General features: G+C 46.1%; 1 protein-coding gene across 3 annotated transcripts in view; it reads right to left on the bottom strand.

The window, feature by feature from the left end:
- The window catches only part of Trappc9 (trafficking protein particle complex 9), a 481588-nt gene that overhangs the window by 374732 nt on the left and 85890 nt on the right, over positions 1-20966 (bottom strand). For all 3 annotated transcript variants that reach the window (XM_029469729.1, XM_021182812.2, XM_029469728.1), the window contains one exon: positions 9825-9951. In XM_029469729.1, coding sequence (XP_029325589.1) covers positions 9825-9951 — 127 coding nt within the window. The remainder of the gene's footprint in view (positions 1-9824; positions 9952-20966) is intronic.

Genomic DNA, 20966 nt, shown 5'->3' on the forward strand with positions numbered 1-20966 from the left:
AGGGATACTTCATAGAAATCTTCAACAGAGTTTTATAACAGAAGTCATTGACTCCAGCTGACCCTAACTCGCTCAGATAACCAAGAGCAGTACGAACAAGTCATCGAGTCATATCCAGGCTGCTTTCAACACTTAAGGCATGCATTTGTTAGAAAGGCTTGCTGTTGACTTGTTGGATGTTTTCAGTAAATGACTGCCTCAATATATACATACGGCGCTCTGAGTCAGGGCACGCAACAATACATAACCTAAGATAAAAGGCACGCATTAGACCAGGTGTAAAGGTTGATTGCATGGGAAATCCGAAGCAAGCAACATTGGTTGTTACGCTGCTCTCTTAAAGGCTGAGCACACAGCAGGAAAGGAGTCTTAAGTGATCTCAAGGTGTATTATTAACTCAGCTATGAGGTCCAGCAGAAGTCCCAGTCTCTTTGAATGAGGGAGACGTTTGCATAAGAATGTACTACCCATCATGCTCAGCATCATCCAAGTCAACTACAAATCGAAGCGGAGCCTGTGCAGTCCTGCACCACCCGCTCTCTGGGCACTGTCTTAAACACCTCGGAAGCTTCTTCACGTGTGGGCTTCTCTCCCCACTACCACCCAGGAACTGATAAAAGAGAGATGAAGTGCAGCCCACAGTCCCATCAATGGGACGTGATGAGGACGAGAAACAAGCCTAAAACACAGCACTGTGAGGCCTATAGGGCCAGACTGGCCTGGTGGCTAAGATCAGGAACACACTGAGACTGACCAGAAGAGGCGAGGATAAGGATGAGAGAGACCTGGGTGCTAGTCACCCCGCCTCCTAACCTCTGAGAGAAGGAAGGAAAGGCCTCACACACAGCCTCACTCAAGGGCTGAGAAGCAGCACCCCAACCCTGTATGGAAGAAAAACATCAGCCTCCTGGTCCCCTACATGGCAGTCCTGAGAAGCTAGATGCTGAGGAGGCCAAGAGCAAGACAGCATGGCCTAGGTCACCAAGCACCCACGGCAGGCCACCTTGGTGCCTAGGGTGCCACCCACTCACACCAGCCTGAATGATCGAGACACACTGTGCTTTATTCAATAAGTCACTGCAGTCTGAGGTATGGCCCACCCCACACTGACTAATAAGAACTACCTTACAGAGCTGATCTCTCTTGGAAGGGATGGGCTCCTGGGCTCCCAGAAGACTCCAACCTACCCTGTGCCAAGAGCACATACAGGACTTAGAACCCAGGCCCTGACAGGATTCAGGTCACATGCAAGGGATACATCCACCACTCGCACTAACCTGCATGTAGATGGTACCTAGGAGCTGAGGTTTCCTCTCTCAGCTTCTTTCTCTGCATGAACTGCACCATCATACCCTCATCTGGGACCAGAGTGGCCTCACAGCTCTGTTTTGAATCAAGCTGTGGGCTGGCTGAGGACCAAGGCCTTGTCCAGCACTTGAACCTATCGCTCTCAGTAAATGCAGTTAAATGTACTCCCAAAAGCAGAGCTTCAAACTCAGTGTCCAGATCTTTTCAAGCTGAGTACTTGGTGAAAACTCACTGCTGACCGCAGGAAACCCATGCTTCATGTCCCATTACAAGGAACCTGCCTTAGGCTAGTGACCCTCTCAGACTGGCAGGTACCTTGAAGTTGACAGAAAGCCCTTCATTACAGTCTGGAGGACCAACCAATGGGACAACACACACTGATGGCTTTGGCGTCCAGTGGCCCGAACCTCACTCTGCTTTTGCTCATAAAATCAGCCAAGGAGAGAGAGGTCCTCTGGCAATACGTGTGGCTGGAAGCATGTTTCCTTTCTTTGGCCCCCAGTTTTCGCAGGGAGGGACAATTCTTAGAAGAAAGACCCAACCTGACCCTGCCCTCCTCCACCACCCACCCACCCAGAGGGGTGGAAGTGGAGAAGATAAGCCTGTGCACACACTTCTTGGTCTAGCTCTCAGGGCAGCTTGCACACTACAGACAGTGCATAATCTGTACCATTCTGTATGTGCTAGCCCAGGCCCTCCCATGAGCAAGGCTAGGGACAGCTCACACGCCCACCTGACCTGACTCATGCCTACCGTCGTCTTTTCCATCTACCTGGTACAAGTGTTCCTGTGCATTCTGCATGAAGACAGGAAAAGGAAGGTGGACTTCAGACCTCTTGCAGGGCATCATGGGAATGCCTGAGGTAACATGTTGGTACCTGTCATGGCAGCCTTCACACAGTAGGTCAGCAAAGCCTTCCATCCTTTCCCAGTCCTAAGGCAGTGATTATTTGCCAACAGAGAATGGCTGTTGGTACAAAATGGCAGTGCTGGACATAAGGAGAGAGATGCTAAGTTTTGATGCTGGCTATAACCACACTGCTGGATGCCATACCAGGCAAGACCCACCAACCTGAGTGTTTATTTGAGGGTGGTACAACTCAGGGCTCTCAGAACAAGGGACACTTTCTGTGCCATACCACAGTCCTATTTGAAAATGGGGTATGGGGGGAATTCTCAGGAGTCCTCCGTTCAAACTGACAAATGGCTGATTTGACAATGGCTTGTAGCATATGTCAAAGAATTCTGTGGACACTGTCAGTCAGAAAAGTGACCCTGTAACTAGTTAAGGTGCACACTCATGAGTCAATCTTTTCCACAGAGTGCCATCTTATAAAATGTGCCTCCAAGGAAAACCCATCAATGGAGGCACCTGACCTAAAGCCCACATCACCCATTTAGCCTGGATCTTGGCTGAGCAAATGATGCTGGATTTGGCAGACAAAGCTGCTGTGACTAAAGCAGCATGGGAGAGGTGGGCATCCAGGATGGGAGTCTCTTCATATATTCCATTTGGAGATGGTTGATATTTCAGAACCCCGAGTCTCCTTGGCATCCTGTGGCTAATGGGGATCGTGCTGAGCAACAATGAAATGCTAACTAGGGCAGTGGTTGCTAGCGCGCCACTTGAACAGGAAGGCATGGGAACTAATGGAGCCCTTCCTCCTTGCTTTTGCATTCTCCACTGTATCCAGGGGAAACACAGGTCAGCTCTCACGCAGCTTCTGGCCCATGTTCCAGTTCAAAGCTCAAGCTAAACATTCCCAAGCCACTCTTGTGGGGACAGGTTTCTATCACTGCAGATACCCCTATTAGCTAATTCAGGAAGACACTAGCCATTGGCTACAAACATCCCTGAACCCTATGTTAGATTCTTCTTGGATAATCTACAACATGCTGGGTATGGTAGTGCAGGCCTATAAATCCCAACACTGGCCAGTGGAGACACAAAGACCAGAAGTTCAAGGTCATCTTGACTGCCTTTTATTCCCCCTGTGCAGAGTTCTACAGGAATGCTTTGGTCTTCACTGGCTGCCCTCTGCTGCACCCACGGGCACTGTGGCAGTGACATCATTAGAAGATTACATCATTCCTGACCATTGCTGAACCTCATAGGTGGCCAGGGCCCTGCTCATCTTGACTACTGAGTATACATTTCATTAAATGAATTTCAGATCAGACTTAAACAAGGATGTGTTTGGCTCTTATTAACCTGCATCATAATTACTTAAAGCCACTTTGGGGTGTGCCTCGATCATGCTTCCAGGTGGGCCTTTTCCTGTAAAATGGTTTTATCATCAAGAACCAAGAAAGGTCTCTGGCCAAAGGCATGATCTATCTATTGTAAAAAACAAGAGATCATAGTTTTGAGGTGTCTCCAATAAAATTAGCTTGTAACTAACAATTCTACACAGCACCCCTGAAATCTGACTCACTGAAATGACTGTTTTTTAAACAGTCTACTGTGCAGCAGTATTGCAGAGCGGGGAGCTTTGGTCCTCAATATTCACACCATCAAGCTCTTCCCCAACTCCCGAGGTCACCTTCACTTCCCTTCCCCTGAAGCCTTCCATACTAAGCTGATAAAGTCTGCTTTGGAGGTGGGGTTTATTACAGTTCCAAGAGGAAGTATCCAAAGGCTCCTGTGCTGAAGACTTGACCCGGCAGCCCCGCTGAGAGGTTGCAGGATAAAATCCACACTTGTTCCACTGGTGTATTAATCCACTGATGAGTTCACAGTGGAACGGCCTGCTAGGAACTGGGACCTCGACAGAGGAAACAGACCCAATGGTGTCCTTTTGTTGTTGTTGTTGTTGTTGTTGTTGTTGTTGTTATTATTAGATATTTTCTTCCTTTACATTTCAAATGCTATCCTGAAAGTCCCCTATACCCTCTCCCAGTCCTACTCCCCAACCCATCCACTCCCACCTCCTGGCCCTGGCATTCCCCTGTACTGGGTCATATAATCTTCGCAAGACCAAGGGCCTCTCCTCCCATTGATGGCCAACTAGGCCATCCTCTGCTACATATGCAACTAGAGACACAAGCTCTGGGGGTACTGGTTAGTTCATACTGTTGTTACGCCTATAGGGCTGCAAACCCTTTCAGCTCCTTGAGTACTTTCTCTAGCTCCTTCTTTGGGGACTCTGTGTTCCATCCAATAGATGACTGTGAGCATCCACTTCTGTATTTGCCAGGTACTGGCATAGCCTCACAAGAGACAGCTATATCAGGGTCCAGTCAGCAAAATTTTGCTGGCATATGCAATAGTGTCTGGGTTTGGTGGTTATTTATGGGATGGATCCCTGGGTGGGGCAATCTCTGGATGGTCCTTCCTTCCATCTCAACTCTGAACTTTTTAACTCCTTCCATGGGTATTTTGTTCCCTGTTCTAAGAAGGAATGAAGTATCCACACTTTGGTCTTTCATCTTCTTGAGTTTTATGTGTTTTGAAAATTGTATCTTGGGTATTCTAAGTTTCTGTGCTAATATATATACAAAGAACTCAAGAAGCTGGACTCCAGAAAATCAAATAACCCCATTAAAAATGGGGTACAGAGCTAAACAAAGAATTATCAACTGAGGATTACTGAATGGCTGAGAAGCACCTGAAAAAATGTTCAACATCCTTAATCATCAGGGAAATGCAAATCAAAACAACCCTGAGATTCCACCTCACACCAGTCAGAATGGCTCAGATCAAAAATTCAGGTGACAGCAGATGCTGGTGAGGATGTGGAGAAAGAGGAACACTCCTCCATTGCTGGTGGGATTGCAAACTGGTACAACCACTCTGGAAATCAGTCTGGTGGTTCCTCAGAAAACTGGACATAATACTACCAGAAGATCCAGCAATTCCTCTCCTGGGCATATACTCAGAAGATGTTCCAACTTGTAATAAGGACACGTGTTCCACTATTTTCATAGCAGCCTTATTTATAATAGCCAGAAGCTGGAAAGAACCCAGATGCCCCTCAACAGAGGAATGGATACAGAAAATGTGATACATTTACACAATGGAGTACTACCCAGCAATTAAAAACAATGAATTTATGAAATTCTTAGGCAAATGGATGAATCTGGAGGATATCACCTGAGTGAGGTAACCCAATCACAAAAGAAAACACATGATATGCACTTTCTGATAAGGGGATGTGTCCTTAAAGTGTGTATATTGTCCCACGACTCTGTTCCCCTGACCCCCACCACTCTCTCTGTTTCCCAGCTGCCAGGCAAGCAGCTCTCTTCCCCACATGCCTCTGCTATGCTGCACTGTTTGACACAGAGCTTAGGGGCCACAAGCTAAAACCTGAAACAATGAAGCAGAATAAATCTTTTCTACTTTAAAAGCCTTGTCTCGGGTACTTTGTCACAGTGACAGAAAACTGACTCATGTTTCATATGTTCCAGTACCCTCAGCTCATTTCTATGGAAATGTTGGCCCAGTGCACAGCTTTTGTGCTGGCTTTTCATTGAGTGGGGATGGAGATGTCATCAAGGGGATCAGAGATGTCATCAAGAGGATCAGAGGCTTCAAAAGTGACAACTCCACCTCTAGGAACTGTCTATGACTCTACACAGAGTTGCTGTGAAAAAAGAATCCTGAGGAAGGGGGGCTGGTGAGATGGCTCAGTGGCTAATAGCACTGACTGCTCTTCCGGAGGTCCTGAGTTCAAATCCCAGCAACCACATGGTGGCTCACAACCACCTGTAATGAGATCTGAAGACAGCTACAGTGTACTTACATACAATAAATACATAAATTCTTTTTTTAAAAAATCCTGAGGAAGGTTTGTCTAGAACAGGCTGTACTGTGAGCATGTCTGTGGAGGACTGTCTTGTTTATGTTTGTTAACTTGGGAAGAACCAGCCTAGAAGAGGACAGCACCATTCCCTGAGCTTGGGTCCTAAGTGGTCTAAGAGTAGAAAACCCAACTTGAACAAGCATTCATTCACTCTGTCTGCTCTTGACTCTGAATATAACTAGAAGCTTCAAGTGCCTGCCTCAACTTTCCCAAAATGATGGAGTGTAACCTGTAAATGTCAAACAATGGATTGTGACGTGAAGTTGAAACCAAACAACCCTTTTCTCCCTTTAAATTGTTTGTTCCCTGTTATCTCATTATAGCAACAGGAGAAGCAGCAATGGTACCTTCCATGGGACAGGTACAGGTACAGAGAGTACCAGTAAGATGGGTCCCCCATTTGTGTTGAGGCCTGAGATCACAGCTCTGGGTTCTGTTGCCGAATTCCTGCAAGACCACACTCATGGAAGGAGTCAGTCATGAAGGAACACTTGATGCCTCAACAAGACATCTGTCATTCTCAGTGTCCTCAACTGTGTAGCTGAGCATCCAGGTGACCAAGAACTATACTGCTTCATTCCCTGGAGTGGCCATGAATGAGGGGCACAGGACAAAGACCAGTCTGAAGTGGCCCCAAGAACTACACCATAGTCTGAACATCAGGATAGGGATAAAATAGACTCTTATCATGAAACATAAGAGAGGACCTTAGTCCATAGCTGTACTGATGGGTAAGTGGATTGATGGATGAGTAGATAAATGGGTGTATAGGAAAGTGGATGGATAAGTGGGTTAGCCTATGGATTAGTGAGTAGGTTGGTGGGTATGTGGGTAAGTAAGCAGATAGATGAATGAGTGGATGGGTAGATGGATGAAATGGGTAGATAGGTAGATGTATAAGTGGATGTATGAATGAATGGATGGATGGATGGATGGATGGATGGATGGATGGATGGATGGATACGTGAGCTGATGGATAGATAGGTAGATGGGTGGATGGATAGATGGATGGGAGGATGGATGGATAGATGATGAATTGATAGATGGATAGGTGAGTTGATGGATAGATAGGTGGGTGGGCAGATGGATAGATGGATGGATGGATGGATGGATGGATGGATGGATGGATGGATGGATAGACAGATAGATGGATGGTTGAATAGGTAGGTGGATGGATGGGTGATTGGGTGGCGGGTAAACATAATTTGATTTTATTTGCTCAGAGAAATTAGTCAGAATAATTAAAAAAAAAAAGAGAGAGACCTGCCCACTGCTATGAACAAACACCCACCTGGCCACTGTGACAGAAAGTGTCCCAAGCCCAAGGAAGATGGCATACATCCCAGTCAGTGCCTGCCTCTAGTAAGACTCCTTTATGGGGCTCTGACTGGTAAGAGCCTTACCTCCTCACCTGTATGTCACATACGGAAGCCCAAGTTCATGCATCACAGAGGAACAGCATGAAATACATGAAGCCAGACTTTAGAGAACTCCCCATGGCCACATGAAGCAAGAGCAATGGTACCAGGAGGCTGGGTACAGGTGGGCACAGGAGAGCATGCCAGTGGACCACCAAGGCATGGTGACAAATGTGGTCATCCCAGCAAGCTCACCCTGACACACATCTGTGTGGTAACTACTGTCCTAATCCACCCTGTCTTAAAACAACTAGATGAAAACATAACATCCCAGTATTTTCAAGTAAAGTACTGTTTCCAAATATAAGGTTAAAAATATTCTTGGTGAGAAACGAAAGTTTTCTGAGGAGCTACAAGGTGATTAGGTGCTGGGTGCTAGGTGCTGGGCACCAGGTAGAGTTGAGCTTCCACAGTATCAGCTCAGCTCAGACAGAACCAGACAAGCCAGTGAGCAAAAGAGCTTTAAGCACATTTCAGATGAGTAGAAGGACGGATGCCCAGAGGCACATTCTCTTGGGGCAGAACAGACCCAGGAGTGACAACTCCAACCATGGAGCTCCCATGGTGCACCACAAACTCTCAAATGGTCTTTGAGGCAGTTCTCTTTGCCCTCCAGCATCCCACAAGAGGACTGGACACTGGGACACCCAGGTGAAACACTGAGAGCCCGGAATGTCCTATTATGCAAGGCTTTCTCAATTTCAAAATGGCCCAAGTCATGATGCAGATTTATTAAGAAAGGCTTTTCTACCCTTTAAATTCAAAAACTGAATCATTCGCTCTATCCCAAATCAAACATATTCCACTTTAAATCTTACTCATAGAACCGCCCAGAATAGACCCTTTTCTTTCTAACTCCGGGCAAAGATTAAAAACAACACGTCCTGGAGAGGAACAGAGAGTGCCCTGCCTCAGGCCTGAAGGTGAGATGCTTCTAGCAGAAACAGAGCCCCATTAGGAGGTGAGAATCTAGCCTAGGGAAGCCCCAGAGCTTGCTTACTGTCATCTGCTAAGAATAAGACTCAGTCTTTTGGGATAGCATTGGAAATGTAAATGAAGAAAATTCCTCATTAAAAAAAAAAATTTAGATGTAAAAGAAAAAATATATATACATGTATTTATCAGGCTAAACAAAAACTGAAAATAAAACAAAACGTATTTGAACATAGAAAAAAAAAAGAATAAGACTCAGTAAGCAACCAATTGCCTAGCATGTGAAAGGGTTCTGGATTTGACCCCAACAACACAGAAAAGAAAATTAAGTTATTTATTAGATTTTTGTTGTTGTTTTCTTTTGGGTTTTTGAGATAGGGCTTCTCCGTATAACCCTGGCTGTCCTGGAACTCACTATGAAGATCAGGCTGGCCTCGAACTCAAGGATCCACCTGTCTCTGCCTCCTGAGTGCTGGGATTAAAGGTGTGTTCAACCTTTCAGCCTGACTAGAAAGTTATAACTCTACCACTCAGGAGGTAGAAGCAAAATTCATGTGGAGCTTCCCTGAAGTCTCTTATCAGTAAGATACCCAGAGAGGGCTGAGTGACATAATCCTAGAACACCACAGAGCTAGCTGCAAGGGGAGCCCAGACCTCTCCACAGCAAGGCCCAGAACATATAACAGATCAAAGGTATGCCCAGAGAGGGACCCTAGAACTCCACACTTCTGCTCCACAGCAAAATGCTACACGGCAACTGCTTCATTTCAGCTTTCTAACAAACCATTCTGAGATTTGCAAGTTGCTCAGTGAGAGCTGTGTGGGGTGGAGCCTGGTTCACGCTGGTGCAACAGTGCGTGGTCTGGATAGCCCAAGGTACTGAGGGACCCTGACTGTTACAAAGATACTGGGAGGAGAGAAACACCTCTTTTCTGAACAGTGGCAGGAAGTCAGCCCACACCTGTGAGCAGGAGATGGCCAGGTCTGGCGCTTTCCATCCTGGACTAGAAATCAGCAAGGTGCCATCTGTGCATACAATGGGCATGGACCACTACAGAACACCGCTGCCCTCAGTTCAAACTGTCACGGAGACCTGAGGTCAGTCTTAAGTAGGTTATAAGCCATAAAAATGGGGTGAGGGTAGGGCGTTGAGAGGGATATGGGGAAAGTTGGAGAGGAAAAAAGGATGGGTGTAGGTATTTTCATATTTCATTGCATGCATGTTGAAATTCTCAAAAATAAAAACTTTTTTAAAATGAAGTCATGAGCCTGAGGGTCAACGACAGAAGCAGGACCCTTCTGAGGGCCCCTGAATGGGAGCGACCTGAAAGCTTGCCCCACACCCTGCCCACCGCCTCACCTGACAATGGGCAGCTTGGTAAATGGCACAGGAGGCAGTGTGAGACCATCTGGGAGGGTGATGGGCTCCATCGTCCCAGGACACTTGGCGGTGTAGTTCTCCAGGCTTTGAGTCACATCTTTCTTTTCTGAGGATAAAACAGAATAGAATGTAGGCTCCGTAGACAAAGCCAAAAGGGGTGCCCATCATTTAGCCTGATCTGGAGCGGGCCAGGCCAGTACACAGGGGAAGCTCCCATCAGAAGTAAAAAAAGTGGTGATGGTTCCTTGAGATACTCCAGCAGCAGCCACCTTGAAGGCCCTGTGAAAATGGAGAGGACTGAGCTATGACTCTCTAGGATGCGTCCAGCATCCGGGAAACACTTGACCAAGCACCATAAAGCCAATGAGTGGGACTAAAGAACCTTGCATTTTGAACAGTACTTCTCAGCCATCACTAAGCACCAAGCACCATGAAAGGATTAAGTCTTCCCAGGGCCTGCACTGCAGTTTGTCCGTTTGACAGACATAGAAGCAAACAGCCACAAATCAATGTCTCTGATCCTACTAGTGAGCTTTGCAAGGTAAACCTGCTTGTCCCAATCACTGGCATACAACACACACACACACACACACACATCCCTTGTCACTGGGGAAAGGAAAGAGGACACAGGTGGTGGTGGGTCAATTAACTTTCAACTTACAGTCTTGCAAAAGGCTCAGAGGCACCAAGCAGATCACCTCATTTGCCCTATGCCTGGCTTGAAAGTGTTAGTACCAACCAGCCCCGGGCCACTCTGGGCAAATGCTTTTCCATTGGAGAAGGAAAAGCCTTTCTCTGATGCCCAAGAAGTCCCAGCACATGACAGCACACATGTGCTCCGTCGATGGCCCTCCCCATGGTGTGCTAGGGTTTGTCATTCACTGATCCTATCCATCAGGGTTCCTGCCACATGCTTCAGGTCAACATTTTTCTATAGGGGCTCCTCCTAAGGGGGAACCCAATATTTGTGGGTTCCCCTGGCTACAGTAGAGTAGTGCTATCTTTCAGGGCCTGGTGACACCCTCTCACATACGCTTCCCTTTTTAGCCACTGCTATGCTCCCATAACTCATGTGTGGGAAAACATCTGAAGTATAATCATGCCAGAAATCCCTTTGGGGAGGTAGCAGGTCTTAAGAACCCGGAGAAGGAAGGGAGTCTTCTCAAGTCCCACAGAGAAGCCAACATGTGAGGCCTGACCACAGGCATCCCATGAGACTCCAACAAGGAGAAGAGAGCTCAAAGCCCGGAAAGCTCCTGGCATTTGCCGCGTGGGCCAAGCTTCAGGAAATTGTGATAAGTCCTAACTCTCTCACAGCCCAAGATAAGGAGTAGGGGCTCATAAAGGCTTAATTTCTCTCACTCAAAACCAATATAGCTCATTTTGTTTTGATGAGGAGTTTCAACAATGATGCCAGTCAACTAGAGAGTACCTACTGCCCTTAAGGGCTATTTTTTTCCATCCCAGAAATTAAAAAATTCATATAGACAAAAGAACATTTTTAATGAAAACTAGCTGTCACCTAATTATAATATTCCTCACAAGAAAAGATATGATCACCAAATTCTTGATGGTAAACAGCACCGGGTATTTCCATAGTTGATGCTGGCATGAAGTCCAGTGCGTCGTGATTTCACAACTCATTCTTGTCCTTTCTACAGAATAACTGGAGACAGCCATGACTGCATTAGGTCAGCTGTAGAATTCTAAGCAAGAAGAGGACAGGAGAGGAAGATGTACATCTCTTCCCCAAATCTGAGAGGGGGAAAAAAGAAAACTAAGGAAAGAGAACCCTGGGGAGGACGTGGTATGGATGCAGCTCACACACCCTCATCTCTCAGTTCAGTTACGTTCAGAGGAACATGGCTGGGGCTTGAACAGAGTGACATGGTGAGGGTACAGAGAAGCGCAAACTCCGCTGCACTGCAGACGGGCTTCCAGACTGACACAGTAACACAGAAAACAATGTGGTGCCTCTTAAAGAAGCGGTAGTCACATCCACATGAGACCCTCCCCTGGGCAGACAACCCTCAGAGCATCATCAGCACCTGCTCAGGGTAGACAAACAAGCTAAAGATCTGCTGGTGGGAACTGTGGGCATGGACAATGTGGTGTGCATAAAAGACACACTGAGGAAGGAGTGGGAAGGTGCATGCAGGCCAGGATTCCTAGCACCCATGTCAGCTGGTTCACACACCTCTAACTCCAGAGAATCCAATGCCCTCTTCCAGCCTGTACATGGGCATTGTACACACGTGACATACACAGGTGCACATATAAATACAAACAAAGCTGGGCGGTGGTGGCGCACACCTTTAATCCCAGCACTTGAGAAGCAGAGGCAGGAGGATTCTGAGTTCGAGGCCAGCCTGGTCTACACAGTGAGTTCCAGGACATCCAGGGCTACACAGAGAAACCCTGTCTCAAAAATATATATATATATATACAGACAGACAGACAGACAGACAGACAGACAAAATCTTTAAAAGAAACAACTCAGGAACGGCAGAGTACTCCTGTACTCCTGGCACTGGGGAGATGGAGCTAGGAGGGTCCCAGCTAATCAGACAACCCCAGACTCACTGAGATCTCATAGCCCCCAAAATAAATATGGTGGAAAACATCTCCCTTTGGCCTCTGTGGACACACACATGTGTGCATGTATCCACATACACTACACACACTAAACACACACATGTGCATGTATCCATACATATACCACACACACAAAAGAAGTAAACAAATAAATGAATAAGAAGAACATGCTGGAGTATTATTTGGCTTTTAAAAGGACAACCTGTGCTCTTGCAAACTTTATATGCCTCAGTACAGGGGAAGGCCAGGGCCAAGAAGTGGGAGTGGGTGGGTAGGGGATTGGGGGGGCGGGTATGGGGGACTTTTGGGATAGCATTGGAAATGTAAATGAAGAAAATACCTAAATAAATAAATAAATAAATAAATAATAAAAAGGACAACCTGCCATCTGCCAAAATATGGGTGGACCCAGACACTCTGCTGAGGGAAACAAGACGGAGTCAGAAGGGAAATGCTACATGATCAGAGGAAGAATGACTCCATGGTTCTAGCCTTGGGCTGGGGAGGGAATAAAGGTTGAAGGATGCAAAGAGAAGCATGATACACAGTCTGCAGAGCCAGGCACCCACGAGGAGGGAAGTAAAGAGCTATACTAGAGATTTCTCATTAACTTGTTTTCATTAAGCTTGTTTTAACCATTCAGTCTCAAGAAAAGTCGATCTGTCAACTGGCAGACATACCCATCTGCTTGCCCACTGTAACCATGTCACTGCCTGTACCATCCCTTAGCACTTGTTATAGGCCTCAAATATACACAATAAAAAATAAATGGGACATTTCATAATTGTCCTAAAGTTTGCAATTTTATCATCCCTTTGTTAAAATAACTAACATGCTGGCGAAGCACAAAACATCTTCTCTGAACTGACACTTGTGGACGACTACAGCATCACTGGAGAATCCAGACACTCAGCACTTGCGGGCGATTCACCAAGACACCACACACATTGCCATAAATGAATCTTTGTAAAATTTAAAACACTGAAATCATACAGAGTATATTCTCTAATTATAACAATATTAAAACAGGAATCCATAGCAGCAGAGCTTAAAGTCTCTAAATGTCCAAAGTGAAGCAGAATTACTGTGCAAACCCACAAGATACACACACTCTCAGCATGCTCACACATATACACAAGACACACACACACACACAAGTTACGCATACTCCCATAGGAACTCACTAGACACCCTCCCATAGACACATACATACACAAGACACACACATGGCACACATACAAACATACACACCTATAAGACATACACATACATCCACCTCCAGATGAAACAGAAGTGACATTTTTTTCAAATCCTCTGGGTGTAAATAGAAACACACTGTGGTGGTTTGAACAAGAATGACCCCCATATGCTCATATATTTGAATACTTGGTCCCCAGCTGGTAGAACTGCTTGGGAAGGATTAGGAGCTACGGTCTTCTTGAAGTGGGTGTGGCCTTGTTGGAAGAGGTGTGTCAATGAGGGTTGAGCTTTGAGGTTTCAAAGCCCATGCCAGACCTCCTCCTCCCTCTCCTCTCCTTCTCCCTCCCCCTCCCTCTCCCCTGCCTCTATGTGCCTATTGCCTGTGGGTCAGTATGTAAAGTCCTCAGCTACTTCTCCAACCTGTCTGCTTCCTACCATGATAATCATGGACTAACACTCTGAAACTGTAAGCAAGCCTCCAATCAAATGCTTTCTTTTCTAAGAGTTGCCTCGGTCATGATGTCTCTTCACAGCAATAGAACAATGACTAAGACTTGCACCATGTCAAATCGGAGATGCTTGGAAGCACCTCCTATGTAGAGAAAGCTGCATAGTTAAATTACACATTGGAGAAAGCCAGCATCTGTATCAAATGGTGCTAGAAAACTACGTTATCTGCGAGAACAAGAATGAAACTTGGTTCTTCTCTCTCCCCTGCACACAAATCAACTGCAAATGGATCAAAGATCTCAATGTTAGACCTGAAACTCTGAAACTGCTACAAGAGCTCATGGGGAGTACACTTCAGGATATAGGCTCAGGTAAGAGCTTTCTGAATAGACCTTCAGTTGCCCAGGAAACAGGTCCAACAATCCACAAGTGGGACTCCTGAAATTAAAGGCTGTGCTGGAAAGGAAACTGCATCAGCTGAAGAGGCGGTCGAGGAAACGGGAAAGGCTCTGCCAGCTGTGCACCAACAGAGGATTAGTGCCTAGATACACAGGCAACTAAAAGCTAAACAAGAAAACAAACCACCCAATTAAACAGTGGGCTGTGGAACTGAACAGACAGTCCTCAGGAAAAGAAGTACAAATGGCTAAAAAATATATATTTTAAGTGTTCACCATCCTTAGCCATGAAAGGAGGTAGGGGGAATGCAAATTAAAAGTACTTTGAGATTTTATCTTACCAAAATCAGAATGGTCAGGGATAAAAAAAAAAAAAAAAAAAAAAAACAAAGACAGCCAATGCTGCAGAGGATGCAGGGAACAAGGAACCCTGGTGTGATGTTGGTGGGAGTGCTAATCGGTGTGTGTCATGGAACCTGGTGTGGCAGTTTCTCAGGAAAAAAAAAAAAAAGCAAAAAAAAAAAAGAAACAGAAATCAATCTAGCATGTGCAGTATCTACTATACAAAAGAACTGCATTCACTTATAAAGAAAAGTGAAATTGTGAAATCTGCAGGTAAGCCAACGGAACTGGAAGACAGAATACGGAGCACTGTAACCCAGACCCGGATAAACAACAGTCACATGCTCTGACTCAGACAGGGCTCTTAGCAAGAAACCTGTAGAAGCCAGGAAACTAGAAAGAGGCTATTGGTGGAGAGGGGGAAGGACAGATCTGAAAGGGGTGGGACAACAGAGGATGGTATGGAAGGGAAGGGGAATAATAAAGGGGGGGCGGGGTGATGAGAAGGGAAGACAAAAGAGGAAGTGGCAAAGTAAGACTAACACTTAGGAGCTTTAGAAAGCTAAGACAGGGCTGTCGAGGTGGCTCTTCCAACGATCCTGAGTTCAAATCCCACCAACCACATGGTGGCTCACAACCACCGGTAATGAGATCTGCATTTATGTATAATAATAAATAAGTCTTTGGGCCAGTTCCAGAGTGAGCAGGGCCGACCGGAGCAAGCAGAGGTCCTAAAAATTCAGTTCTCAACAACCACATGAAGGCTCACAACCATCTGTACAGCTACAGTGTATGCACATACATAAAAAAGAAAAAAGAAAGCTAGGACATGTGCCATTTTAAGAGATGGATGGATGGATGAATGGATGGATGGATGGATGGATGGATGGATGGATGGAAGGAAGGTGGCTGAGTGGGTGGATGGGTAGATAAAGAGTTTAACTGGAGTTACTATACACAGGGGAACATGTTCCTTCCAATAAACAAAAGCTCCAGTACCTAGCGTGGGAGCGAGTTACTTCACCTCAACTTATTGGTCAAGAGTATCTCGGGGACTCCTAAAACAACACAAGCTATCACTGTTGTTCCTGGTTACCCACCAGAACTTGAATATGAAGACCTAACTGCCTAAGACAGTATACATTCTGGTCACGGGACAAGAAGAAATGAGTTTGTACTGACCGGGAAGTTTCTTTCCTGCTGACTAACTTCTGTAGTACTAGGTAGAGAACAAAGTCATCTATAGGCTTGCCCACGATGGACCTGTGAGCTACAATAATGACCCAAGTGGCAAGATATTACCATGGGTACCATAATGGCAAGACTGCCACGGGGGTAGCAACACTTTCTGATTAAATTGAAACTCCACAAGAGGAAACATGGATGGCACAGTAAATGTTACCAAGAACCCATGACTGGAGAGTTCACAGGCCCCAGAGTGAACCTACTTCTATTATTCTGCTTATTATAAACATGATATCAAACTGCTTCTCTATACCAGGAAGATTAATGCAGCACTCAGCTTTGCCTTAGTCACTGTTCTACTGCTGTGAAGAGACACCATGACCAATGCAACTCTTTTGAAAGAAAGCATTTAATTGGAAGCTTGCTTACAGTTTCAGAGGTTTAGTTCATTTTTGTCATGGCAGGAAGCATGGCAGCATGCGGGCAGGGACAGAAGTAGTGGCTGAGAGCTACATTCTAACCCATAGGGAGAGAGACACTAGACCTGACATGGGCTTTGGAAACCTCAAAGCCCACCCCCAATGACATACTTCCTCAAGCAGGGTTACGCCTACTCCAACAAAGCCACACCTCCTAATCCTTCTCAAATAGTGCTACTCTTAGATGACTAAGAGTTCTAATCTAGGAGCCTATGGGGGCCATTCTTATCCAAACTACACAGGCCCCACCAGAGCAGCTTTGTTACGCAGAAGATGAGAGTTGATGCAGAAACTCACAACTGGCCAAAGTACAGAGAATAAGGGTCAGAGGATTTTGCTCAGCCACAAACGGACCATCTATACTACACCTGCACACACCAAGGCTTAAGTGCATCACAGAAGAGGGGTGGGAAGATTGTAAGGGTCAGGGGTCAGGGAGGACCAGAGTAAAACAGTGACCTCTGGACATGTCAGTCCTCTGGGCTCATGAACTCACAGCAGCAGTGTTTGCTTGCACAGTTTCTATGTGGAACAGGGAAGGCTTTATGAATTCCCACCCCACCCCCCCAGGAGCTATTGTCAACTGATGGCTCCAGGGGAGGGGAGAATCAATTTTAAGAATTTGGTCTTTGACCACACTTCCAGCGGATGGCCCCACACCCAGGAGTAGAAGGGCCGTGCATAAAGGACTCAGTCATTTAAAGAAACAAAACAACAGGAAGTTAGGGGGTTGGGGAGTTCCAGTGGGTCTGGGAGGAGTCAGGGCGAGGAGTGGAGAAGAGTCAGTGAATATCATCAAGACACTGTAAATCTCTTCATTAACTAAATAGTTCATTTTAAAATGATTCTTAGGAAAAAAAATGAGTCCAAAGTCAACTATGTAACTACCCACTGTACAACTCAGAAAGTAAATAAAACCATACCCAAGTTAAGTACAGAGGAATAATCAATGAGTTGTAAAAGAAGGAGCTCAACAGCAGAGTCAGTGACAACACCAAGCCCTGAGGATCTCGGCTACGCCAGCACAGCGAAGGGAAAAATGGGCTCCACAAAGCTGCCCTCTAACTATCTACGCACATGCTTCTCATGAAGGCCAGTGCATATAAGCAGACAACTATTTCATTAATTAATTAATTAACATAAAAACTGGTTTGTAAAATAATAAACCTTTAGGAGAGAATTTCCAATCAGCTCCCCAGGAATAAAGGATGGACACACATGCTCAGTATCAAAACGTAGTCCAGGTTGTCCTTCAACCCACAATCCTTGTGCCTCAGCTTAAGGAAATGCCACCAGTCCTGACTTAAACAAACCCACATGGCAAGAAAAATGGACCCAGCTTTCCTCCCTTCCGCAGCAGGACAGGCCACCATTAGAGAAAAAAAAAAAAAAGTCACCTGTCACCATGACAAAGATTAATAATGCAACAGCCAGAGATGCTCCTAAGCCCTGTCAGGAAAACAAGGAAACATGCCTTTTCCTGACTGAATCCTGACGAGATCCGATAAACACGCAGGGGCCGCGTGAACTGCCTCCCACAGACATTTCCCTACATCTGCTCCTCACTTATCTACTTGACGACAGGCGGAGTCCCTGATAAGCAATCACTCAAGCTACTGAGAGATTCAGTATTCCTCTATGTTCTTTTCAAGTATACAAACAGATACTACCAAAATGAAAGGCAATTATGTTAAGCTGTCAGCTTATTACATAATTATCCATTTAAACTGCTACCTAGGAAAACTTTTAAGCTCTCCAGAGGTTTTAATGTAGCGCTGGAAGGGAGGAAATGCCTGCCAAAGGCTCAGTAGGTAACTGGGAATCAGCACATCTGCTGGGAAGTGCTGGTCAGATAAAGTCATGGTACTGTGACAGAATGTAATCCGACTCGGCCATGTACAGCAGCAATTATTAAGGGTTTTTAATAACACAGAGCACTTCGGTTATGCTATGTTTAAGTGGTCTGAGTGCCCCTCCCCCACAGGCTCATGTTCGAATACTTTGGTCCCAGATGTGGCTATTTGGGGAAGCTGTAAAAGTTCTAGGATGTGCAGCCTTGGTGGAGGAAGTAGACTCCATAGCCTTGCCCCACACCCAGTTTCCTGTTTCCTGTGTGCAGTTGAGATGTAATTCCTCGGCTTCCTGCTCCCTGTCACCTCACTATACCAGGCTCTGGGCTTAACGCTCAGTACATATCACTGTCTCCTCTGGCTGTCTCTGAAACTCTGTCAAAAGTAAAGTTTAATCTCTCTCCCTCCCTCTCTTTCTTGCTCCCTGTCCCCCAACTCCCACCCCAACTCCTCCACATGTTCCCAGCCAGCCTTTCACCTCCTTTCTCTCTCCTTTCTGTCCTTCTCTGTCCTCTTTCTCTGCCTCTACTCCCTTCCCTAGAACCCCTTCCCATGTCCCAAATAAACTTCATTTTATACTTATAAAAAAAAGGGGGGGAGGTAAATTTCACTGTCTCAGAGTAAAGCTAAGGAAAGCCAAAGCTATTCCTGGTCTGTGGAGGGAGGGCACGCAGTGTAAAGAGCTCCTTCCAACACCACCTCCCCACCAGAGCCTCTCCTTCTAGTGTTTGCCACACACTCCCTCCCTTCCAACTGTTCCTTGCATCATTCAACACTCCATCAATACTGAGCCCTGTCTGAGGCAGGCCCACTTGGGCTCTTCAAGAACAGCACACTGTCCTGCCACCTTTGTCTCATTACGCCTAGTGGTGTCTCCCTTAATCCGGTCTAAGACACAATTTGAGAAAAAGTGATGTTAATTTAGTTCCATATGTCTCGGCCACTCTCTGGGTAAAAACACTGCCAAATGAGGTAAGATGAAAGGTAGGCATGGTCCCTGGACCCAGAAAGTCCATAACCTCCTGAGGAAATCAGATGGGATATAACAAAATGATGAAAACAAAACCAAGGGCACGGAGAGGGAGACATGATAGACTTCTTAACAGGAGAAGGATGAGGGCAGGCCCACTACTATAGAAGCAGCGTGCAAACCACACATGCTTTGAGAATCAAAGACTACCTGAGATACAAACAGTGGCCAGGAGTGGCTGGGAACACAGGAAAGCAGGCTAAGATGATGGTCTCAATCATGATGTCTTAAGAGATTGCACTGGATGGTTGAGGGGCTTTTGCTGCAGCGTGCTTGGCTCAGGTGTCAAGGAGAGGCCCCCTGCTTCATTGTGAACAGTGATGAGAAGAAGCAGATCCAGGAGACTGGAGCAGATATTAAGAGGCCTCTGTTCTGATCCCAGTAACAGGGCTGACCTAGGGCTGTGACTACAAAGTGGGAAAGAGACATCCCAGAGGATGGAAGCTGGAGCACCAGAATGGCCAAAAAGAGTCAACAGAGGACACAGAAGAACAGGACAAAGTGACTCCAAGAATTTCAAACACTTCCAAGAACAGGAAAATGATGGCATGCCGGACAGAAACCAGAAACATGGGGTGACAAGGTAAGACGCTGGGAGACCAACGGACAGCCTTCAGCTGGAAATTGACCCTCGAAGGCCACAAACCACTGTCTAATGTCACAAAAACACGAGCAAATTTTCTGCTTTAAATCACAAAGTATTATTTGAGCAGACCAGGAGCTCCACTCTTAAACTCCTGCCATAAATCTTCAAAGATGTTTTTAATTTATGCCTCCATTGACCTTTTCTATAATTACCGTTTTTAATAAGCTTTTTCATAACGAATCATTGTCTTTGATGTATAGCTAATTTTGTGATGTTTCTTGAACCAAAACTTCTTTTGCAGCTGCTTGGTTTTCTTCCCCAAGGTGACACAGGTGAACAGAAAATGATGTCCCTGGGTCACACCCCGAGGGAACTCGGCTTCTGCGGGTCTTTTTGATTTGGGGACAGAGACCACAAGCTGCAACAGACTGTCCAGCAGACACTTCTCAACTGCTGGGGTGCCTGGCTTCCCCTGCACCATGCTGCAGCTCAGCAGAGTGGAGCAGGAGCTGGGATCTCTGGGGCCACTTACATTCAAATGCCACCCTCCCCAGCCCCAAGAAGCCTGAGGCTGAGGTCTGACTCATCAAGATCTAGGCCCTCATACAACACAATCTAGCCAGCCTGTGTTCCCATCTACTAATGGATGACGAACTTTTAATGCATTTTCTTTGGGCTACCTAGCATGAGCTGGCTGTGAAATGAAGGGGTGGTTGGATTAATTAAGTCTGAATCTCACCCAATTCTTCTCTCAAACAACCACTGCTGGTTCTGGGTTAACAGAGAATCTCCTCGAAGGGCCATACCAGAGATATCAGGCACACACTGAGTCCAGCTCTGTCACATTCAGTGAATGCAGCTCATTGACAATGTGGGCAACACAGAAGGGCACTTAACCCCACTCTGGGGCAGAATGGCCAAGCTGTAATCCTTGGTCCTCCATGCCCTACCAGAAGGCCTGATCTATCTACCTCTCCCTCTCCCTCTCCCTCTCCCTCTCCCTCTC

Source organism: Mus caroli, chromosome 15 (genome assembly GCF_900094665.2).
Source record: "Mus caroli chromosome 15, CAROLI_EIJ_v1.1, whole genome shotgun sequence".
In the NCBI taxonomy this organism is placed as follows: Eukaryota; Metazoa; Chordata; class Mammalia; order Rodentia; family Muridae; genus Mus; species Mus caroli.